Source organism: Peromyscus leucopus, chromosome 9, assembly GCF_004664715.2.
Source record: "Peromyscus leucopus breed LL Stock chromosome 9, UCI_PerLeu_2.1, whole genome shotgun sequence".
NCBI classification, from domain to species: domain Eukaryota; kingdom Metazoa; phylum Chordata; class Mammalia; order Rodentia; family Cricetidae; genus Peromyscus; species Peromyscus leucopus.
The window spans coordinates 55625182-55650639 of record NC_051070.1 but is presented as its reverse complement, the minus strand read 5'-3'; the positions used below and the strand labels follow the sequence as shown (position 1 = coordinate 55650639).

General features: G+C 45.0%; 1 protein-coding gene across 1 annotated transcript in view; it reads left to right on the top strand.

The window, feature by feature from the left end:
* The window catches only part of Ebf2 (EBF transcription factor 2), a 195228-nt gene that overhangs the window by 146565 nt on the left and 23205 nt on the right, over positions 1-25458 (top strand). The window contains exons 8-10 of the mRNA XM_037208440.1: positions 4799-4916; positions 6613-6743; positions 7437-7563. Of these exons, the coding sequence (XP_037064335.1) occupies positions 4799-4916; positions 6613-6743; positions 7437-7563 (376 nt within the window). The remainder of the gene's footprint in view (positions 1-4798; positions 4917-6612; positions 6744-7436; positions 7564-25458) is intronic.

Below are 25458 nucleotides of genomic sequence, written 5' to 3'. Positions count from 1 at the left end.
TGGGCACCGAGCATGCACGTAGTGCATACACATGCGTGCAGACAACACACAACATAAAACAAATAAATCTTTTTTTTTTTTAAAGTGAGGAAGAATGAGACCCAACAATCACATGTCTGCTAGATCTGTTTCCTGAGCTAGCTCGCCAAAAATTAGAGACGACAATCAAAATAAAATCAGGAATAGCAAAAGGGAAAGTCTACTTCTACTGTGAATCTCACCTGCCCTTTCCTAGAACTTTGGCTCGAGTGTGTCTTGAGAGGGCTGAATTGCTTACTGTTTGTGTGTTGAAATTGAAGTGCCTGGGTTGAGGAGGGTCACCATCTACAAAAACCTGTGCGGATCTGAGTGCTTTGAGCTGAAATACAGACACATCAGCAGTGAGAAATAAATGGAACTTGTCACTAGTATGAGCAGCAAACACCGGGGTCCATCCCTCACAAATTATGGACATTTGTATTCCTAATTGGCATTCTTTTGGGCTGTGCCAGCCGAATGGCAGTGCCAGGAGAGCAATAGCCTCAGAAAAGATGAGATGTCACGTTTAGGTGACAAGAGACGCGGATGAGGCATAGGAGTCCTATTGTAAGGAATCTTGGTCCATATGGTTGTTGTATCACTGGTGATTTGGGCTTGGAGGGACCTCCACACGGCATGTTTCATCCAGACTGAAAGTGCTGTTTTCAAAGCAGATGGGTTTATGATCTTCAAGTAACAAGTGACTGGATGGTTGCAGGACCAGAAGAGTCGATGGGAAAGATGCATACAAATAGTTAACAAGGTAATGGTAAGAAATGTTGACCTTGATTTGTTTAGCTAAGATGTAAAGATTTTTGAAGGTCAAAGGTGTCCTTGTGTAGTGTTTTGGAGTCTAGCTGTGTCTGACCCTCTAACATTAAGCTGCTGTGGCCTGCAGTTTTGAAGAGTGAAGCAAACCGGGGGGGAAAGCGAGGAGGGGGGGAGAACAGGAAATGGAGTGAGGTGTTTCAGGAAGTTGTCAGGGGTTGACTGATTGATTCCAGATGGAAAGGGTCAGCCTTCATGACCCAGGAAATACTCACTAGGGGAAAGAAGTTGGCTTGGGGAAGGGGAAGGCCTGGGAGTGAGATGATGTTGGAATGCACATTCTACTTCCTTTCGTCTTAAAACATGTAGAAATCCTTACTCCTTGGAATGGAATAATATCGGCGTTGTCATCATCCATCAGAGAACAGAGAAGGAAGTTAAACCTGAAGCCTTGACTGAACCAAATGGATCTTCCCATCCATTATGTAGTTTATTCTTCAAGAAGTAGAGAGAGTATGTGTAAAAGCCAGTGTTTAAGCACAGGTTTCCATAGACAGGATCAACAACTCACGTCTGATTTCATGTGGTGGAATTTGTGAATCAAACCCACTAATTTTTGCAAAGTTAGCTTAATTGGCAAGCTTCCCTAGGTACCTCACAGCCTAAGATATTTTAATATGAAAAATAGAACTTCACACACACACACACACACACACACACACACACACACACGTATGCGTGTGTGCATGCACACACATACGCACATACATTTGGACATAATTTAAAATCTTGTAATAAATTTTGCAGACACTGAAATAATTCAGGTTAATTCCCTTGCTGTCACGAGAGGCCAGCACTAGCCAGCAAAAGATTAAAATTTATTTCCATTGTTAATAGAAAATAATGAAGTGCATGTGAGCCACCAGGGTATATCATTTGGGAAATGTTCACTTGGAACTGAGTCTCACTCCACCCAAAAATGACTATGATGAAATCTTCTGGCCAGAGACAACTCTACATTTTGTGGCAGGGATGCACAAGGAGGGTGGACGGACAGTGTGACGAGCTTGTGGAATGAATCAAGCGCTTCCTGAGTGACTGGCCCTCACAGCCGCGTCATCCTTTGATGGGGCTGGGGTTCCCCTTGTTGTTCACAGGCTGGCTTGTTCAGGAGTGATGCCTGAAGCTCTCTCTTTCATTTTGTTTTGTGTTTGAAGATATATTTTGTGCACATGGTGGCCTGATGTCTCTCCCCCCTGATCCTACTATGTTCAGAGGTAGCATGTACATAGGCAATGTTCTTTAACCCCCACACTCCCTAATCCTGTGGCAATGAATTCTGTTTCTTTCTTTGACTGGAGCATGGTCTTGAAATCACTCACTGAAATCCCTCTGAAAAGCACTCACGCCTGGTACACTTGGCCAAGAGTAGTGGATGTCTGTTTTGCGGTCGCCACCACTGGATATGAACTATCTAGAAGGACTTTTCTCAGACATTCACATGTTAACACAGACACAATTGAAAACAGACCTAAGGCTGGACAGGCTGCATCCCTGAATTGTGCGCAATTATATGGGCGATAATTTTCTGAATGACAACCAAGGTTTCTTTAAGTTTGTTCTCTGAGTCCCCAGGGCCTGTCATGACTCCTAATGTGTAGTTGGAGCTCAGTGATTATCTGCGGAGTTGAATGATTGAAACTCATTGACATCCATGTAAAATTTTCATATAGGCTACATCAGGCCCACAGAATGTGGCTACACGAAGTGATTTGTGGAGCCACAGGTCCTGGGGATTCTTTTAAACCTATTAAATTATAAGTCTTACAAAATGTTAAAAGCTATCCAGTTGGCTGATAGCTCAGTCAGTAAAATGCTTGCCATGGAGGCACAAGGACCTGAGTTTGAAGTTACATTTTAAAGAAGCTACATGTAATGGCATGTGCTTATAATCCCAGAAATGGGAAGGTGGTAACAAGGAAGGTCCCTAGGGGTGCTGTTGAGCTAGCCTTGTCTAATTGTTGAGCTCTAGACCAGGGGAAGATGGAGAAAAGACGAGGTGGCTATCTCTTGAGAAATGCCACCCAAGGTTGACTTCTGGCCTACATATGCATTTACATACAAAGGAACACACACCCTGTCTCGAAAAAACAAAACAAAAAAAAAAAAAAACAAAAAAAAAACAAAAAAAAACCAAAGGAACACACATGTGCATGTACACACACACACACACACACACACACACACACACACACACACACACACACGTCCCTGAAATTCTCTTCAGGGCAAAAGAAAACAAATGGAGAGATGACTATTGCTTGGAATTATACCTGACAGGGAAGTGATAGGAAATCATTTTCTGAAGGGATAAAATATTCTATCTCATGATAAGAGAATGGATTATGCAGTGAAGTTAGTTGTACCTTGATGCCCTCACACCTTGAATACCTTGGTTTTTCCTGATATAGGGAATGGGGAGGTGACCACGGTCTAGACAAGAGCAGCAACATTTGAACAGGCTTTGAAGTTGAATGATGGGGTCCCAAATTTTATCATGCTGGTCTGTCGTTTTATTTGCTTGAAATCATTTCATAATAAAAAGCGTTTTTGAGTAGCAGTGAATTATTCCATATTAAGATATGAGCAAGGTCGGGTTCCTCCGACCTCCTCTGTCATTTAACAAGTTGGGAAGGCGTGGCAGGACAATTACCGGTGGCTACCCAGAGACTGCAGTGGGGCCATGGGCAGAAAGAGTCATTCGGAAGCACAGCTCGTGAGATTACCCAATGCCCTTCCTGGAAAGATAAATATACATATTCATGAGCATGCGCATAACAAGTCTCTTTCTCCAAAGAGCCGCAGAAAAGCTGCTGTGCACAGCCACGTGAGTTGAGAAGCAGTGCTCCATCCGGGACACTCTTCTTCCTGGGTCAAGTCCGAGGGTGGTAGGTGTGGCCAGGCATGCTCTCTTCCACCTCTTTGCTCAGCTCTGCCTTCGAGCTTCTTTCACAATCTAAGTAGCAGGATATATATGATAGCATTAAATCCCATGGCGTTTGTGCCTGGCTTGCAGTATGTATTAGCTGCCATCCTGCAGTCCTCTGAGAGCAGCCGTATGGCTAGGCCTTCCAGTTGCTGTGATTATTAATGCTAATATCTCCCTTTCTAGAACCTTCTCCAGAGTTTAGAATTGCAATGGATAATGCCATCCATCTCAGTAACTGGGAAATAGAGGCAGGAGGGAGGTGAACGGGACACAAGTCATTATAATTTGGCCTGTGTTTCACATTGTGCCAAATGCTTTGCATGCACCAGCTCATTTGATCTCATTCAGGCCTGCAAGGCAGACAGCATTATTTGTGTTTCCTAGATAGGAAAAACTGAGATTTTTGAAAAGGCTCAGTGATCTGTCCATGGGTTTCCGTTAGGGGAAGTGGCCCGGGATTTCGATTCAGTTTTCACTCCAAGTTCTTGCTCTTCATCACTCCACACCCACCCCTCCCCTTTCCTCCAGCTAGACACTAAACATCCAGTATCTCCCACACTGCACTTGGAGAACCTTATCTCCTCACAGAGTCTTTATCACTGTTCACTCATGCACAGGGACACTGGAGACAACTGATCAGCCAGTGTTCCAATGACCCCATCTGAGGCGCAGGATCCCCGTTTCCAAGCTTGGAGATGTGAGCCTCCTTGATGGAGGTGCTGGCTTTTAGCTCTTGTATTGCACTGTCTGCCCCTGTGACCGCGGCTGGAGGACAGTCCCGCTGGTGATGAGGTTCCTGGAACCAGCAGGCAGAAAGTTCATTTCCCTTGTCATGGCAGAGACAGAGTTTGAACTCAAAGACATGAAAATGAAAACCGGTGGGCCAACGACTGCCTCTTGTTCCACTCCAAAATTCTGTCCTGTCTCCCCGTTGCCTTGTGGAAGCCTTCCACGAGGGTTCCCGATACGTCGACAACCTGGTGTAAGACTGACCGAGCTCTCCCTTTTTTGCTTTAAATGCAGGTTGTGTTGTCAACAACAGTAAATGTGGACGGACATGTGCTTGCTGTATCTGACAACATGTTTGTACATAACAACTCTAAGCACGGAAGGAGAGCGAGACGGCTTGACCCGTCAGAAGGTAGGGCCGGGAGCCAATGCAGATCAAGTGTCTCGGACCTAGTTTGCATCGTTTGTTTGTTTATAGACAAAGCCTCTAGCCCAGGCTGGTCTAGAACTCACAAATCTAGCTGAGAAACGCCCTTGAACTCCTGATCTTCCTACCTCTCCTTCCCTAGTGCTGGAATTACAGGCGTCTACCATCACATTCAGTATGTGCGGTCCTGGGGATCGAACATGGGGCCTCTTGTATGCTAAGCAAGCACTCTACTTCCTGAGCCACATCCCGCCCCGTGCTGCTGTAAACACTGACTGCAGTCTGCACCATCAGCTGACTGCGGTCCTCCCCACTCCACTCCCAGCCAGCACTCAGGTTCCTGCCCCTCTCTGTCTCTTCCATTCCAATCCGTGTTTTTCTTTCAGCGAGGCTGGTATTTCAGGCAATCGCAGGCCTATGACATCTTAGTTAAACAGGAACAGTACAGTGCCAGACGTGTATGAATAAGTGTCAGATGTGCCCTTAAACAGATTGTGGGCAAAACAAAACAATGTGTGGAGTGAAACTGACACTAATTGATTTTTGTTTGCTTGGACAAGAAGAAATCATGGGCTGCTCTGGGTAGTTTTCCAAGTGCATTAAACTAATTAGAAATACTGGTAACTGTTAAATTTCAAGTTGTCCAAAGAATTAAAGTATATCCATGGACAACCTGACAAACCTGAGTGAATTCCATCTCATTTGCCTCCCTTCCCCCCCCCCCTTTTTTTTTTGCCTCCCCACACACTTACTGGTGTTAGAAAACCTCATGATATAGACAAGAGTCAAACCCAGCTTTGATTTTAATGTTGATGCTTTCCTATATGTTCCCCGCCAGCCCTCTTCCCAACTCAGCCCTTAAAATGTATCTTATATCATTTTAAATAGGAATTAATGAACTGAAAGAAAATGATTGAATCGGTAAAGAATTTGGAGTGGTGTTAATTCTCCCACAGTGGGCACTGAAGGGGAAGAAGAAAATCCCAGAGTTCAGAGCTCTGAGCCCTTCCAGTTGCTTTTGACTGATTGGATGTGATTGACTGGCCGTTCAAAGGGGGGCTCATGTTTTTGGAGTCCTGCCAAAGTTCTCCTCCACCTTTGACCCTGTCAACTTTGGAAATGGAGTGATGGATTGACTTTAGTTATGGCCAGAACACCGTATTGGGTTCCTGTCGGGATGCAAAGTCCAGGGGCCTTGAACATATGCAGGAAGGGAGGAAACCCCGGTCCACAGAGTTGGGAGAGTGAGTAGAGGTTGTCTCTAGGTGGGGTTGAGCAAACCCTTCAACTGCGATAGATCCTGTTTCCTCCTTCTCTCCCCAGCCTGTTAACAAGCCTTGTAAATCTTAACATTGTAGGGCAGAGGAGGTGGGGAGAAAAGGGCTTTACACTTTTCTAGAGTGATCAACGTATAAAAATATGGGCAAAAACAACAGAGTTTTAAAAACACCCTTTGCACAATTAGCTAAGTGTTTCAGTCTTTCATACATAATGGCCAACTCATTAAGCTTTAATGACCTGGTTAAAACCAACATCCAATTAGGGAAGGATGGCAAATCAACATAGCTCAACTTGAACTTCTTGGAATGACCAACAGCTTTCCAGGACAGTACCTTTCCCAAACTCCAGACATCACCAACAAAGGACACAGTGCTGATTCTGTTCTTTCTCGTCTTCCCAGCTACACCCTGCATCAAAGCCATCAGCCCAAGTGAGGGCTGGACCACAGGAGGAGCCATGGTAATCATCATTGGTGACAACTTTTTTGATGGTCTCCAAGTTGTGTTTGGTACCATGCTTGTATGGAGTGAGGTAGGTTGAAGCCATTTGCTTCTATGATCTCCTTTGGCTCCATGATTCTCTTGGTCTGGGGGAACTAGCAATTCCTAGTGCAGCAGCCCCATGAACACTCAGTCTGTGTACCTACTATGAGCAAGACACCCAGGGCATCAAGACATGGAAGTCATAACATTTGAGGAATGACTTCCTTAAAATGATAAATATCCATTGCAGTATTATATAAGATGGTTAAAAAATTAGTCTAAATATTGGCTCATAGGAGAGTGATGGAGAAAAAAGTTAAGGTATCTTTCTACCATTGAAAATTATGTTTTGGAAAAATTCTAATGATACCAGAGAAGAGCATGTTTATTCTATGATGATGAGTGGGAAAAAGTCAGAGTAACAGTGAATATGTATAATCTAATTCTGTGACACACAGCCATTGAAATGTCTGGGCAACATACCAGATCTTAATATTGGTTGTCTCTGCATAAAATATAATTTTAAATTTCTTTGCATAGTTCTGTAAATTCCAAATTTTCTAAATTGGATGTGTTTGACTTACAATTTATAATCAGCAAAACCAACTAAGCACATTACCAAAAGAAAAGCATGGGTGATGAGCTGGGTTTGGCAATTGCCAAACTGATACATGAGGCCATAAGCAGCGGCCTCTTTGGTGGTTTGTTTAGTGACTGTCTTTCCTGTCTCTCCCCTTCTCAGCTTATAACCCCTCATGCCATCAGAGTACAGACCCCTCCCCGGCACATCCCTGGAGTTGTGGAAGTGACACTATCTTACAAATCCAAACAGTTCTGCAAAGGAGCCCCAGGCAGGTTCATTTACACAGGTAAGAAAGAAAATGACTTCTAAGACAGCTGGTTCCTAGTTGGTCTTTGCTCCAGTTACCAGTATCTCTCTAATCAGCCCAGTTACTCTAGGTCTTTCTGGTACTGAAGGAAGAATGGACGGAGTGACAGACATGAAATGGGAACATTCAGACTCAATTCCAAATTTGAACTTTACCCGAGAGGCTTCTGTATGGTCTGATGGATGGCCATGGCAGCTCACTTTGGGAACATGCCCTTAGAAACTAATCTCTTTACAGCCACGATGGAGCAGCCTTTCATCTGAGCAATCAGATAAACATAATCAAAGTTATTGGCTGTGAGTTCTCTTGACAGTGATTCAAGAACGTTGCCCAGTAGAGTGGTGCAAAGTATTTTAGAACCTTACAAAAGTAAAATCCACCCAACCATCCAGCTTTCACTGAACATCCCCTTTGAATTGTTGACTCCAAATAAATCAGTTGAATGACTGCATGCTCTGGGTGAGGAGCACAGGTGACACATGGGACACTGGTCCTTCCCTGTCTGGAGGTTTAGGAGCTTTTTGGAGGGAGCAGTTGGTTGACTGCCCAGCGCAGGCAGAGACTTTCTAAATTCAAAATACAAAGAGTCCATTGGAAGAAGTGTGAGCTTCAGGAAGAGAGCTCGGCGTGGGCTCGTGTCATGGGATTCAGTGAGGACAGCAAGTAATGGGAAAGAAAAGCTGTTGCTATAGCTCCCAACAGGGTACCGTTCACCCATTGGTCTATGCCTTTTTTTTTTTTTTTTTTTTTTTTTTTTTTTTGGTTTTTCGAGACAGGGTTTCTCTGTGTAGCTTTATGCCTTTCCTGGAACTCACTTGGTAGCCCAGGCTGGCGTCAAACTCACAGAGATCCGCCTGGCTCTGCCTCCCGAGTACTGGGATTAAAGGTATGCGCTACCACCGCCCGGCTGGTCTATGCCTTTTGTGGAACAACCTAACTCTAGCTATGAGGTATGGAAGTGAGGGAAGTAAAGTGCCGCTAGGAAGTGGACATTCTAGGGTCCAAGGCAGATGGCAAAGAGATGAATGGTGTGATTGCAGTCAGGTGTGAAGAAGGGTAGAAGATGAGGAGCCTCAGGCGGGCCAGCGGGAGGCCACTCTGAGGAAGGCACATTGAGCTCAGAACAGTATCACAGGAAGGGACAAGCCCTGGACATCCACCCCCACCCTTACCTCTGCCCGCCTCTGGGATCCATTCATATTGCTTTCCTACTACTCCATAGCCCCACAGAGCTGGCAGTTGGAGTGATGGGGGTGTGCCTGGCAATGAACACAGCAGGATGATGAGCCAGAGATGAAAAGGAGCCCAGTGCCACTGGGCAGGAGCAAGAAGGCTAGAGCATTAGGATGGAGTCCTGCGGTGGGGAGCAGCGGGAATGAGGCAGGCAGGCAGGCAGGCAGGCAGGATGTGGGGAATGCAGAAGACGCTGAGCTAAGGTATATCTAGACGAGAGTAGGAACTGCAGGATGGGTGTTGCCACGGATGGGAGGAATCTATTGCTCCACAATGGAAAGAAGCTGGAGAAGGCCCCTTGGGATTCCAACAAGGAAGGCTGAGAACAGTGAGGAGGAGTCCAAGAGGAGGAATTGGGGGAGGAGGAGCCTGGGAGTATGGACTGTTCCTGAGGTCTGGTGAAGAAGACTCTAACTCCAGGACACTTAACACCTACTTGGCATCTGCAGTGTGTGGTCCAAGTTCCCCTGGGGGTGGATGACGGGTCTAGACTTGGGAGATGCAGGTACGTACTCTAACAAGTACTTTGCAGCCAGCCTTCAACTCTCTACTGAAGTTGGGGATGATCTCAGTTCTCATGGGACTGAGACACTTAGAGCCAGATGGGATGTATATGTGTGAGTGTCTATGTGTTTGCACACTCCTCTGAAAGCTGGGGCTTTGACTCCTAGCTGCATTTAATGGCCAAAACCCACCTTGGCTCTGGTCAAATCTCTTAACTTCTGACTCTCTGTAGTCACTGAATAAAAACATGTTCAAAATTATGTTCAAGAATCAAAACCAGTAACATCAGGATACCTCAATATCCTATATCTTCCTAGAAGAGAAGATGGATATCCTGGATCCCAATAATTAGGTCAAGTCTCATAAAATATGTAAAAGCAAAAGGGGTTGGTGGAATATCTGTCAGGGAGGGACTAACTTGGGGGAAATCTAGAAAGGCTTCCTGGAGGAGGGAATGATAGAGGGGCGTTTGAAAGCAGTAGTTTCCCAGCTGAAGATGTATAGTTCTTGGAAACAAACATGGTGCCTAGTGGAAGAGAAACCCATGAAGTCATCGCTGATGTGTGGTATACCTAAGTGTCAGTGTCAGCAAAGATCTGTCCTCCTAGTTTACTAAGATGTGCTTGTACCATGTATTGTTTTTGGTTTGCTGATGCGTTACTGACATTGCCATGGTTTTTGTATGCATTGAGAATGCATGATGCTTAGCCTCATATACACTGAGCATGCATACCGTGCTCAACACTCATACTCGGGACACAGCAGACCTGCAGGCTCTCACCTTCCCAGACACTAAGATGTGAAGGTGAGCTGTACATGCTGTAGAGTCAGAATGTTGGGACCCACAGCTTGACTCGCCTGCTAAAGACTTTTCTCCATCTTATAAAGTAGGATAGGTATGCCACAGGGCTGAGGAGAGAACCCAGGAACAGTGTGCTGGAGGCTGGGGCACCATGGTAAAGGTTGAACAGCTGGCTCTCCAAGTGATTCAAAACAAACGTGGGCTTGCGGTCCTTCCCGATTTTCATGGTGCGGACACTCTTCCCACCGTGATTCTAAGCTATTGTGTGACACTGTAGCTTCCTGGAAATTCAATCGCCTGCTCTTGCAAGCTGGAAAGCCAGGTCTTTGTAACAACTCCGGGTGGAGTGTGTCGACAGTAAGCAGTATATTAGATACATGCTCAGAATGTGTCATCAATATCCCTTTTATTCTCACATTGGTGTTATTGTGGCCTGTGGCGTGAACAAGGAATGGCAAGTGTGATGAATGCTAATACTTGTGTGAGATGCTGGAACTGGCTGTTAGAGAAACTGCATTTTAATTGTTTTTGTGTATTTGTTTTGGAAACAGGGTTTAACTATATAGCTTAAAGTGGCCTTGAACTTGAGGTCTTCAGGCCTTAGCCTCCCAAATGCTGAGATAAATTGAGTATTCTCATACTTAAGTGTTGTGGAAAACTCAGAATAAGCCAAGCAGGAGGCTTACGACAGGAAGTTCAAGCTTTATATTTGATTGACACCATGAACAAGACAGAAGGCCTGGATGTAGGACAGTCTGGGGACAAGCTGACAGGGTAGAGACTAGGTCACCCAGGAGTATTCTCTCAGCTCATCGAATACTATTGGGTATGATACTGTTGTGATCAGGTTTGCCTTTTCAAAGGCAATATTGGGCCTGGGGGCTGGCTCAGTCAGCACAGTGCTTGCCGGATAAGCATGAGGACCTGACATTGAAGCATAGAATACACATTAAAAGAATCTAGTCATGGTAGTATGGGAAATCAGATAAGAGGGCATCTGGGGCTCATTGGCCAGCCAGTTCCGTCTAATTGGTGAGTTCCATGTTTATCAAGAGACTTGGTCTCAAAAAAGGAAGCAATTGAAGAAGACACTCAGTGTAGACCTTTGGCCTCCACACAGGCATACAGATGAACAGACATGCAGTCATATATGTGAGCACACACACACACACACACACACACACACACACACACACACACACACACACACGGTCTTTCTGGCTGTGGTGCAGAGAATGGCTTAGACGGCAGTGTGGGTGCTGAGGGTCACGTGGAGGCTACGGTGGTGGCCCAGACTGGCAATGACAGCAGCTTGGACTCCAGAGCTGGTGGTGGGGACAGGCAGAAGTGAATGGAATTTAGGAAGTAGCATGGACGGGACTTGATGATTGATTGGCTGGGGTGGCGGTTACAAAGCGGAGGGATGGAGACAGTGCTCAGGTTTCCAGTTTGAAAAATTGGGTGGGTAGAGTTGGAAAGTGATGTTTTTTAAGGTCTAAAGTGCTAGGGGAGTTCAGAGGGAGGACAAAATACTTCCAGCTGGCTGAGAGGTGGGAAGATTTAATATTGTAAAGATGTCGATTAATGAAAACATTTAGCACAATGCCAATCAATACTAACAAAATGTTTGGGGAAAACTATACAAAGTTCATCTGGAAAGGCGCTAAACTAGAACCCCCAAGTTTGAAAAATAAAAGGGCTTTGCCCCTCCAGACATTAAAACTATTTTAAGGTTTAATAACTAAAGGCTATAGGGTTGTGCAGGGGTGTATAGAAATGTCCATTAGCAGAAGAGGAAAATCTGAAAATAAACTCTTTCTGCACACATCCAGTGTGTCAATACTTAAGTATCAGCATGCTGGGGAGCTTTCTCATGACAATGTGGGAAAGATAGAAGGTTTACACAACATGATAGGCCAACTGGTTAAAAAGATTCAGGAAGAAAGACTCATATTTCAGGGTGACATTGTCAACTGGAAATATTTTCACATTAACTATTGTTCATTAAAATGTAGATATGTCAAAAGATTATACAACTAAACATATTTATTATCTTGAACCTTGCTCATCTGAACCCTAAAAAGAGACCACTGAGTAAAAATAAAAAGAAGATGGGACAATATAAAAAGTAAAATTTGGACCATCAAAATGTCAAGCATTAAAAACAACACCAGGAACATCTTTAGTTCTGAAAAACATACTATCTTAGGTACAAGAAGATTCATCCATTTGTTGAGCAAAAGAATTTATACCTCCTATTGCCAACTGCCTTTTTATTGCATTGTGGATAAAGAAGTGAACATGAGTCTCTTACATATTAAGAGATGAAGACAAAGACCAAGGAGGAAGGAGGCAAATAAGATCATCAGTAATTCATGGATGTGACTGGCATGGTTGTGCACACATGTAATCTCAGCTCTTGGAAGAGAGGCAGCAAGATTATGAGTTCAAAGTTATCGTCAGCTACATAATGAGTTTGAGGCCAGCCTCAGCTACAGGAAGCTACAGGAAGCTTCATTATCAGGAAGGGAGGAAGCCAGCAAGGAATGAAAGAATCAATGAGTTTATTTTAAATCTACTGATAATTGTAGAAATGCAAATAAGAGCAAGAAGAGCACTGTAGATTTTTTTGCATATCTAGGTGGCAAAGATTTATTTTTTTAAGCAAATGAAAATATACAGGTGGGGACTTCTCCTACAGGGCAGCAGGGAGCTGGATGGTTAGAGATGCATTCCTGGCTCCTTCTAGCCCTGATGAATGTGCACACCTCATGATCTAATGGCTTTACTCTCAGAAATGTCTACTTAGAGAATAACTGAATTTGCTCTGGGCTCTTCAATGGAGTTCTATCTATAAGAGTAAAAAATTAAAAATAGCATTGGTGCCCAGTGAGGGATTCATTAAATCAACATGGGACATGTTTATACATTTTAAACATCAAAAATAATCCTGTTGATGGAAGCTTATTTACGTGAAAGACACATGTGATTTAGGTTTTTTAAAAACTTGTGCATAGCCTGCTAGGCGTGGTGGGGCATGCCTATAATCCCACCATTGGGAGGTGGAGGCAGGAGGCTGTTCTCAGGTACATAGTAAATTTGAGGCCATCCTTGAATACATTTTAAAAAAACCCACCTTTCCAAATAATAATTTAAAAAGCTTGTACTGAGCACAGCAGCACACACCTTTTATCCCAGCACTTAAGAAGCGGAGGCAGGAGCATCGTAAGTTCGGGGCCAGCCTAAGCTACATGGTCTACCTGCTCTGTTTGCACAGCATAATAAACTTTTGACAAATGTAAGAATAGTTGTACCAATATACAAGTAAGCAATCGTGGTTTTAGGTATTGGTATTTTTAATTTTTTCATGCTGATTAATGTGTCTATTTGTGATTTTGACAAAAAATGCAAGGTAAAAACTTCCATGTCATATATGCTTAAATATGGAAAGCATATGTTACTAAACTTGACTCTTAGGGTACAAAGATGGTCTTTGTGGCCAGAAGTCAGGGGCTCTCTTTGGTTTTGAGAGGGAGGGGCCTCAAGAGGCAGGCAGCGGGAGAAGGGTCGGGACTCTGCATCTGATGCTTTTATTTGAGAGAAGAAACTAGAGATACAAACACTGTCTAGGAGAGTTAAGGACTGTGACATTCTTCCACCTTGAGGTCATTGAGCCAAATGCAACTCTTACTGGTGACCAAAAGAAAACAGTGTCATCCACAGAGGAGTCCGGGACCCCAGGAAATGGGTTTGTGCCCAGTTGTTTTCCTTGCTAAATCAAAGTACCGTCGTGAAAGTCAATTTAGTTTCGGTGAATAGCTGGAAGGGCAATGACTTCCACAGTAGACTGAAGAAGACAGCTCTCCACCAGACTTGGGTCCTCACTCTAGCCAGCCCATGGAAGTGTGGCTACTTTTACTATGGAGGGATAGGTAAAGGCCTCTTGCATGTCTAGCTGGCCTGGCCTCCCACAGCTGGGGTGGGGTCTATCATCTGTGTTCTCCAAGCACCCTCCATTTTCAGTTCCACATCTGGGGCTTCCCTGTGGGAGGGTATTCACAACTGCTGTAGGTCCAGACAAAGTACTTCATTCTTACAGTGACGCGTGAAAACTCACCCCAGGTCTCAGAGCAAAAGACAACTCGAAACCTGGAGTGCTGTGCTGGACAAAGTGGGATGGGTCTAGAAGATGCGCTTGCTCAGTCAGCGAGGCTTCTCTTGCTGTGGTGTGTCTTTTTCTTGGCCTTCTGTTAAGACCCCAGTGTCCCTGAGCCTCAGTTATATGATTTTTTCCATGGGTGGCTCCCGAATTGAATGGATCATAAGAACCATCAAATCCCACTTTTGGAGGATTTCAGTACCTGCATTTAAAGAAAGAAATGAATTTAGGAGACCTGGATTCTGCTCAGGCGACTGCCTCAGAGACTTTGCGACTGGGAAGGTTCTCAGGAGACTGGGAGCAGGTCATCCTGGACACCATAGTGATGTTTACTCTCAGGTGGAACTTCCAACATGGAGATGCAAAAAGGAGGCAGGAAGGGAGATCAGTAAATATCTCCTCCTTTGCCCCACCCACTCCCACTCATACAGCTTTGTGGTCCACAGTCCAGCTGCAGATGATTCATGGAAGCACCACCATGATGAAGCTTAACCCATCAAATATACCTGTTACCATTGAGTAGAATGTGACAATCAGTTCCCCATGGCCGCCGTTGCCAAGGACCACACTAGTGACATCAGGGCTCAGAGAATCAACAGTTTCTTCCCACATGCGACTTTGCAGCTTTGTTTTCCGTCAGCCACGGTTTGCTAACCCGCAACTTGCTGCTTTGGAGCTGAGAGTCACACGGGACTCAGCTCATCAGAAGAGTCCAATTGCCTCTGTCTGGTTTTGAGACCCAGAGGCGGGATGCCAGCTGAGGCTGAGCAGGGAGGAGGCCCCCTCCTCTGCTCTTCGGGAAGACTTTTCTGCAGACAACTGGCAATGAGAAAGGTCATCCGGGTACCGGCAGGACGCGGTGGTTGACTGGGCAGAGTTCTCAGCTGTCTTTCCTCGATGTGGCAGCAAGCTTACAAGGAAAGGCTGTCCTGAGCATGGCATGTGTGTGTGTGTGTGTGTGTGTGTGTGTGTGTGTGTGTGTGTGTAGCTGCTGTCCTCTGATTGTAATCTCGTGTTATCCACAGATCAGCATGTGTGAGCTGACAGCAGGTTATTGAAGACTGGGGATAGATGAGCCCCACTTTTTACTGCTGTTCCTATGGTTCTTTACCGAATCCAGGCTACATGCTCTGTGTGTGTGTGTGTGTGTGTGTGTGTGTGTGTGTGTGTGTGTGTGTGTGTGATGCATCTGTGCATGGCTGTGCTTGCCCATGAGGGTGTGTGTGTGTGTGTGTGTGTGTGTGTGTGTGTGTGTGTGTGTGTTATGTATGTGTGCATGGGTTTGCTTACCCATGAGGGGTGTGTGTGTGTGTGTGTGTGTGTGTGTGTGTGTGTGTGATGCATCTGTGCATGGCTGTGCTTGCCCATGAGGGTGTGTGTGTGTGTGTGTGTGTGTGTGTGTGTGTGTGTGTTCTGCATGTGTGCATGTGTGTACTTGCCCATGAGGTATGTGTTATGTATGCGTGCATGGATGTGCTTGCCCATGAGGTGTTTGTGTGTGTGTGTGTATGTGTGTATGTGTGTTCTGCATGTGTGCATGGATGTGCTTGCCCATGAGGGGTGTGTGAGTGTGTGTGTGTGTGTGTGTGTGTGTGTGTGTGTGTATGTATGATGCATCTATGCATGACTGTGCTTGCCCAGGAGGGTGTGTGTAGGCCATTGGTTGATCCTCCATCACTTCACTAACTTCTTTTCTAGACAGGCTCTCTCACTGAACCGGGACTTCCTGAGTCAGCTGTCCTGGCTGGCATAGGGGCCCCTGGGATCCACTATTCCTACCTTTCCTCACGTCTAGGGTTACAAGTGCATACCACCCTGCCTGCCTTTCTATGTGGGTTCTGGGGATCTACACTCAGACCCTCACGCTTGTGCAACATTCACGTCCCCCACTGAGTCACACCCCAGCCCCAGGCTGTACATTTGATGGCAAGTTAAGTCTCTGATAAATTCTATCGTAAGACAAAACTCGTAAGGAAAAAGTAGCTGTTGTAGTTTAGTAATTACGCTTGTCGTCTGTTGAGCTCACAGGGCCGGACTCTTCTTGTGGCCTCTAATAACCACCACCTTTCCCTGTGATGACAGTTTTATTAGTGCCTCAGCTTCCTAGGTGAGAAACCCTTTGCACAGACAAATTAAGTCACCTGCCCATGGTTGCCAATTAGGTTCCATCCAAGCTAATTGCAAAGCTCAGTCCTCATCCTGACAGTGCTCTGTCTTCTGGGATGGTGCCACCTGCGTCTGGGGCACAGGGCAGCCTGGAGGGTTGCTGCTGGATAAGCAGAGTGACCAAGATGAGAGGCAGGCACCTTCATCCATAGTGAAAAACAGTATTTATATTACTGTGTGTGTGTGTTGTGTGCGTGGTGTGCATGTTGTGTGTGTGTTGTATGGGTGTTGTGTGTGTTGTATGCGTATATGTATTGAGCGTATGTTGTATGTGTTCTGTGCATGTGTGTTGAGTGTATGTTGTGTGAGTGTGTGTTGTGTACATGAGTGTGTTGTGTGCATGTGTTGTATGTGTTGTGTGCATTGTATGTGTGTGTGTTGTATGTATATTGTATGTGTTATGTGCATGTGTGTTGTATGTGTGGTATGTGTGTTGTGTGTGTTTGGTATGCGGTGTGTGTATGTGTGTTGTGTGTGTTGTGTGTATTGTGTATGTTGTGCGTATTATGTGTGCAGTGTGTGGTGTGTGTATGTGTGTGTTGTGTGTATTGTGTGTGTGTTGTGTGTATTATGTGTGCAGTGTGTGGTGTGTGTGTGTGTGGTGTGCAGATGCTTGCACACCATGGTGCATATATGGAGGTTAGAGGACAATGGTGTGGAGTCAGCTCTTTCCTTTAAACTTCAATAGGTTCCAGGGATTAAGCTCAGATCTCTAGGCTTGCCCCGCAAGGCCTTCACCTCCTGACACCCTGCGACCCTTACCCCAGCTTTGCAGAGTCTTGCAGCCATTCTTTGCAGCATTTTTCTAACCTAAAGAAAAATGAGGGGGCTAGGAGATGCCTCTGTCAATAGAGTGCTTGCCAGGAAAGCGTGAGAACCTAAGGTTGGACCTCCAGTATCCACAGGAAAAAGCCAGGCATGCTGGTGTGCACCTGTAATCCCAGTGCTGAGGAGGCGGAGACAGGAGGGTCCCTGGACATCCATCCTAGTTGGGTCAGGCTCAGGGAGAGAGAGACTGTATCTCAAAAATAAATGAATGAATGAGTAAATAAATAGAAGTAGAGGAACAACTGAGGAAGACACTCAGGTCAACCTCCAGCCTTCATGTGTGTGTACACACATGTGTTCTTGCATGCACAGAACCATACACACACACACACACACACACACACACACACTTGAGATCTGCTTACTTTAAAGGGAGGGTGAAGTCATTTACATCTGCAAGGGTGATTATGCACGGAGCTGTGAGGACATGGACACAGTTCCCATGGTAAGCATATGGCAGGAGGGTACGCTGTGGCTGTGCTGAGTCCGGGTGACTTCCCCCTCAGGGCTCTTTGCCCAGCAATGGCCTTTTGTGAGTCTCCTTGTCTGTAAAATATGAATTCTGTCTGAAAAACTCGGCATGTTATGCCTTTAATCCCTCTGTTTGGATTATGTGAGATCACTGTTGTTCGGGAGACAGGGAAAGGGACAGTGTGAGAACATGGCCTTGGCAGGTAGGGGTCAGTGGGAAGCAGGTGGGGTCACAGGTGGCCAGAAGCAGAAGAGACCAGAGGTCCCAGCTGGCCGGGCTGTGTGCAGATGTTTCACAAGGTGTGCAATTAAATTTACAAGTGACAGTGAGGGCCTGGCTACTGAGGACACCATAGAAAGTCAAAGAATTTATGGTAGTTAACCCTCTGTCCCCCAAGACTTCTTATCTTTTTCTTTAGCAGAAGCTCAAAGTGTTGATTAAATACCACTGTTCATTGTTTGTAAGAAACTTCCCATCAGCAGGAAGAGGTGGCAGTTGGGAGGAGAGCTGGGCAACCCTACCCCTCAAATCATATCCCAGACAGCCTGCTCCAGCTCTGCTGGAGGTGTGGGGTCCCCCTTCAATAAAAATGTACCAGGCAGATGTGAAAACTTGATCTCAAACGTTAATAGCTCATCCATTTTATATTTCATTTTCTCCTTCATAGCATTATCATGGGGGAAAAAAAATCCCATCAAAGAAATGAATCTGATTTTCAGCTTAAAATATCCAGTTCAGACATCCCAAACCAGCCTGAGCACAATTAATCCCTGTTCAAACTGGAGACCGGCTGATCCAGAGCCCTCTTGGTGGTTTGTACTTTCACAAAGTTGCCCATATCCCCAGCTCTCGTGAAAGGCAGTTGCTTCCTCAGCTTAGTCGAAAGGGTAACGTCCCCTCTGCCAGACCCAGAGGAGGAAGCTGTTGCTTCACGAGACACCGCCCAACTCCTTAATGGACTAGTGCTCTCCGCTACGATATTCTGAGTGCGCGCTGCAGAGCTCGCACATGCGCATAACTGCTGCCTGGTGGCATTTAGGTTTATGCTTGAAATTTATCTTTAATTTTTACAGTTGTCTCCTTAACCGTGTATATTACTCCCTTCTTCAAACAATCTGTCTTGCGACTGCGGTTTCTCTTGAAACCAAAGCATAATTAAATATTAAATTAATATTTCATTTGAAATTAAATATCAAAGGCTTCCGTCTAATCTTTCTCTCGTGCATTTTTGGATCCCCCGTGTTCTGGCTCCTGTGTCCACAAAGGCAGGTGCCACCTCTGAGTAATTCACTCCGGTTTTGTCTTTATTCCTTTTATTTATTTATTTATTTTTTTTAATTGCTGCTACGTGTTTGCTACATTGACTCAAATGGACACAAGAGGAGATTTCAGTGTGTCCTCGGGGTTAAGGGCAGCACAGCTCAACAGCTTATGACTGAGGTGTCCCCAGTCCTATTTCTCAGAGCATGTCACTAATTCAAATAAACGAGATCCTTAGAGTCATAAGCTGCAAGGGGTCTTTGAGGACAAGTCTGCCCTTGCATCTGTAGAGAAATCTCCCAAAGTCTCTCCTGGTGGAGCAGAAGGGCAAGGATGGTGTCACTGGTCACTGCTGATATCTAAAGCAGATCCTGTGATAGGGTTAGATGTGAAAAGTCTTATCTCAGGAGCCTTAGCATTCTGGATTAACACAGCTCAAGCCTCCCTAATCTACAAATTTGAAACTGGGAGCGCTCCGGAAATCCTAAATGCTTTGGGCATAAACACGATGCTGTAAGTGGAAATTTCTGCACCTAACATCCCATTATGGATCCCTGTCAAAATTCAAGTGCGGTAAAAATGTTGCGTGAAACCTTACCTTTGCACTGCATGTATATAATATGCGTGGAATGCAAATGAAGTCCGAGACGTATGTAGGCCCCATCTCCAAGCTATCTAATTAGAAATATGCAAAATTTTCGAAATAAAAATTCAAAATCTGAAATACCTTCAGCCCCGAGCATTTCGGATAAAGGATACTCGACCTGTATATTTTGACTGTTGAACCCTATTAGGACATTTGACAGGTTGACATTTGTTACGAGATTGGGAACAGGGAGAACGCAAGTGATGGAAGGCATCAACAGGTAGGGAACGCAAGTGATGGAAGGCATCAACAGGTAGGGTCAAGGGACCTTGAAGACATGGGTGCTGTGAGGGAAGGGAGGAAAGAGAAGTTCTAAGGTGGCATGAGGACAGACACTTGTCCCTAGATGTCTGGAGTCCTCCCAAAGCTGGGCTGTTGCCTCTCTTCCTGCCCTGCTGGCGGAGTCACTGTCTGGGACTGGAGCCAAAAGGCAGGGATGCTCCGTGAGTTCGCCTTCCTTTCTGTGCACACCAAGTGGACTCATCTTCACGGCCAGTGTTTATCTTGTAGCCATGACGCAGAGTCTAGCTTCCTTTGGCTTTGTGGGTTTTGGAACAAAGAGCACGATTCCTTTTAAGTGTTTTCTTTATTCTTGGAGGGAGCTGGGATCTGGAACTGGGACTGTGGGGTCCTCTGATTCTGGGGGCTGCCCCCCCCCCCCCGTGCCCATGGGCTCTGTGAACATCTTATCCAAGGCAGGACCATTCTCTGCAGATGGAGATGCGGACACACGGCTGAGTACTGAGCTGCTGCCTTCCCATGGAGACTTAGAGGCTGTGTATGGTTCTAGGATCCAAGTGTAATTCACTGCTGAGTAAAACCCAGGCCAGTGCTGTGATTCGCCAGCAACCCAGAGTGGCAGACAGACTGGCCACTCAGATCCCCCCCCCCCATTTATCACCCTTTTCTTTCTTTCTTTTTTTTTTTATGGTGATGCAAATTTTTTTTTTAATTTTTTTTTATTTTATTTTACAATACCATTCAGTTCTACATACCAGCCAGGGGTTCCCCTATTCTCCCCCCTCCCACACCCTCCCCTTACCCCCAGTCTACCCACCCCATTCCCACCTCCTCCAGGGCAAATCCTCCCCCAAGGACTGAGATCAGCCTGGGAGACTCAGTCCAGGCAGGTCCAGTCCCCTCCTCCCAGACTGAGCCAAGTGTCCCTGCGTAAGCTCCAGGTTTCAAACAGCCAACTCATGCAATAAGCACAGGACCTGGTCCCACGGCCTAGATGCCTCCCAAACAGATCAAGCCAATCGACTGTCTCACCTATTCAGAGGGCCTGATCCAGCTGGGGGGCCCTCAGCCTTTCACCCTTTTCTTTTCTCAAATTCTTACAATAACTCCACAAATAACTTCCACGGTGCCATCTTTGTGGTTTGCACTCTTAGTGGTCAGGGCACAAGTGACTTCTCTTTTTAAAAGACTGCTTTTTATTTGTAATTGTGTGTATGTGAATGTCCCTGTGAGTATGTGACACATGTATGTGGGTACCCACTGAGGCCAGGGGAAGATGCCAGATCCCCTGGAGCTACAACTACAGGTGCTTGTGAGCTGCCTGGTGTGGGTCCTGGGAACCAAACTCTGGTCCTCTGGAAGAGCAGGAAGTGTTCTTAACCACTGAGCCATCTCTAGAGCCCCAGGAGTGACTTCTTGTAATGTCAGTGTTGTGCTGAGATCTTTCCAGAGCACCAACCAACAGCTCTTTTTGTACGTTCGTCAGTGCTGTCAGATTTTGGGGAAACAGAAGTAGAACAAAAGTTAGGGAAAGTCTGATCTGATTCTTGTCCCTCTTCTGAAGATACAAAAATATAAAAAAATCATATAATATATATGTATGTATATTATCAATCCTTTGGGAGAATTACTATTGAGCACTAGCCAGCTTTCTGTTGGTTTATGAGTGGTTCCCACATAGATATTTTTAGTTAAATACTATTTGCTTAAAAAGAAACCTTTTCACACATTTCTTAAAGTTTGTGTCTCTGTGTTGGGCCCAAGATGTGTGAGGAAACTCATATATTATATTCACAGTCAAAATGAGAAACGACACCGAAGATCCAGGCTCTCGGGAGATATGTTATGAAATCTCAAGGTATTGATGAAAGTTTTTCATGGCTGATCCAAATGGGATTTAGACTCTGTGGCAGTTGAATTGTGTGTTATTAAACTCCTTAAGCAAACCGGAATGATTCCCAGTGGAGGATTAAGACATTCTATGTATAGCAAAGATGGAATTCTCATGTCAGAGTCTTCTCTACTGAATTCCCCCTTGATTATCTTCTGTAATATTTAACTTCATGCCATGCTGTAATTATTAAATAAAAGGTAAATATAAATTATACTTCAGTGGGGATATGACCTTTTACCTTAATGTTATATTCTAAAGAAAGGCATAGGTAAACAGAATCTATAGATTGATGCATATTTTTCATCTACTCTATTTTTGTCATGCCAGCATCTCTCCCTGTCCCCGTCAGCCAGAGCACTGGCAGAACTTCACAGCATCCCACACTCCATGTGGTAGGGGAGGTTGTAAATTTACAGGGATGATGACAGTTAATGACCTGCTAGGTCCTCTGAGACTGTCTTGGTGCTGGTCTTGGGCACCTCATTAGCTAATTGAGGTTTGCTTGGCTCACCTCAGATCCCCAAAGCCAGGGAACACCCAGGGAGGTGGGGAGAGGGAGTGTGAAGAGGAAGATGGGGTTCAAGGTAGAGCCTGGGGAGTCAGTTTGGGACCGAAGTAGATGCCGGCAAACTCAGCCTTGCAGTGTGGAAGTCTGAGGTGGTCTGGTGCTTTCTCTAATGGTTTGATGTCTGTAAAAGGCCCTAGTGGGTTGGAATTCATGATTTCTACTTCAAGTGTGCTCTGGATTCAGTGAGACTTCGGGTCCTTATGTCTGGGTTTTCAGCCCATTAGGGAAAACAATGCGGACAAATGTGTGATAAACTCTATTCAAGAGACACTGTTGGGTGTGCCAGAGAACCCAGCTTCTAGTGGGAAGACTGAGAAGACAGATTAGTGGCAGAGGGCCATGGTGGCCAGATGCCACACTGCTCTCCTGTGAGGAAGTGTGAGCTTGCCCCCAAGCGAGTGAATATACCCGATACAGAAGGGAGGGGCGGACAGGAAGAAAGACCGTAAGTCAACCTTCTTACCCTTCCCTTCCATGAGCCTTCTGCACACTATGGGTTTCCCCGTGTCTCTAACTTTTCAGTCTCCTCCAAGCAAGACACTCTGCATGGTGGCTAACAAGCAGCGCAGAGCTCACATGGGATGAGGCAATGGCTAATTCTGAGGATTTCGTTGTGGGTTTGCCCTGCAGCATCAGGCAGCTGTTGCATTTGCTGGTTGATACCAAATGGTGCCCTTTCTTCACCCCCATCAGTGGCTAGAAAGTCAGGTGGCCCAGGCAGGCTCCACAGCCATCTGTGGTCCTTTCCTTGAAGCTGGGAATGAAGCTCAGAGTGCAGAGGGAGGGACGCGGCGCTTGCCCTGCGGAAAAGGTTAAGAGGACACGTTTGGGAGCGAGAGAAGCCAGCATTCAGATCTCATCTTTGCCAGCTGTCACTGCATTTAGCATGGGGACAGAGCCTATAGGGTGGCAGCAAGGGTTAAGGAGCTGATGCGGGAAAAGGACTTTGGCAAATGCCTCTCTTATAGTGACCCTTTAGTGTGTTTTGATAGTGGCAATAGCAACTGATAGCATTGATAATACAGCCACTGGCCGCCCATCTGCGGAACTAGGCTTCTATGACTGTTGACATTACAAGGTTAAGTGGAAAAAAGTTTACAGAATGATTTCAGCTATGCATATAGCTACTCTTACTGCCATGTGCTGGACTGTGTAGGGTTGCTCTGGAGGATGTGTGGAAGCTGGACTTAAGATTCTTGTCTTGGAAAAAAATAGTATTAGAAATAGAAGAAGGGCTGGAGAGAGGGTTCAGTGGTTAAGAGCATGTACTACTCTTCCAGAGAATCTGAGTTCGATTCCTAGCAACAGCATCAGGCAGCTTACAACCATCTTAGGTAAAGCTCTAGGAGGACCTGCCACCTCTGGCCTCTGTGAGCATCTGCACTCAGTGCACACACTCTCATATACTACGCACACACACACACCTAAAGTAATAATGAAGAAATATAAGAAGACCATGGAAAGATTTACAGTTAAAATCATGGATGGCATGTTAAATATTATGATCAAAAGCATTTAATAGGCTGTGATATAAATTAGTGGTAGAATACTTGTTTAGCAAGTTTGAGGGCTAGATTTCTTTCCTAGTAACACACACACATACATATGGACATGCACGCACACACACATTTCATTAAACAAGACATCGAATCATTACCAGCTGGTCTTACTAATCAATGAGCTCCAGGTTTAGTGAGAGGTCTTGTCTCGAAAAATAAGGTGGAATGTAACAGAAGATAATAAAAATTGAGCTCTGGCCTCCACCTGAACATAAACACACACACATACACATATACTACACACATGTACATATACTGCCACACACACAAACACACATATATTTACCATACACACACATGCATATACTATCACACATACATGTATACATGCACATATACCACACAAACATATCACACACACACACACACACACACACCCCTTAATATGTAATCATATTAATTACTTTGTCACTTCCACAAAACACATGACAAAAGCCACTGAAAGGAGGAGGGGTTTATCCTGACCAAAGACTCAGAGGGTGTGAGTCCACCACGACAGGGAAGGTCATCCAGTGTTGCCAAGAATGGGAGACATCAGGCAGGAAGCAGACATGGATGTCCCCATCCAGTCTCTCCCCAGTGGCCAGCATTCTAGGCCACAGTCCCACAACCTCCTCAAATAAAGCAACAGCTGGGAATGAGGTGTTCTAATGTGAGAGTCTTTGGAGGACATTTCACACTCAAACCATAATAAAGTAAAGAGGAAGAGAGGTGACTTTCTATTAGAAAAGAGAATGAACCGGGCGGTGGTGGTGCACGCCTTTAATCCCAGCACTTGGGAGGCAGTGGCAGGCAGATCTCCAGGTTCGAGGCCAGCCTGGTCTACAGAGTGAGTTCCAGGACAGTTGGGGCTACACAGAGAAACTCTGTCTCAAAAAATCAAATTAAAAAAAGAAAAAGAAAAGAAAGTGGAAAGTATCAAACCCCTCAAAAAAAATCCAGAAATTAAAATGGTAGCAACATAAGAAAAAAAATTCATTAACCTCACTGATGAATAAAGAATTATCAGTTGAAATTAAAAAAAAATTATAAGTTGAAATAATTCAATGCATAGTGGGAGGGAGTGTGAATTTACATATTCTTCCAAGGAGTGGTTTGATGGTATGTGTGAAAAGCCTTAAATATAAATCATAGTTTTTGGTCCAGTAGTTCTAATTTTTGGCATTTTCTGATGGAAGTAATTAAAGTTATGCACAAATGATAATTATTGCTTTGGTTTTTATAATAGTGAGAAATTAGGATCACATTAAATGCCCAAATTAGGAAGCCATTTAAATAAATTATAAGAGCATGTCATGGAAAATATGCAGGAATTTAAAATAATGTTATAAAGGAATACTTAAGCACCGGAGGGAAAGCTTAGAGCATACAGCATTACTAGGTGGGTTGAAGCAGGCTATGGAGCGGGATAAATCACATTTCTCAGAGTAATTTTAGGTATGTGTGTTTAAATCTGGAAGGTGCTAACCCTGGGCTTCCCATTTTCTGTCACCCAAATGGAAATACTTTCATTATTTTCTTTATTATAGCAGGAGTACAATTT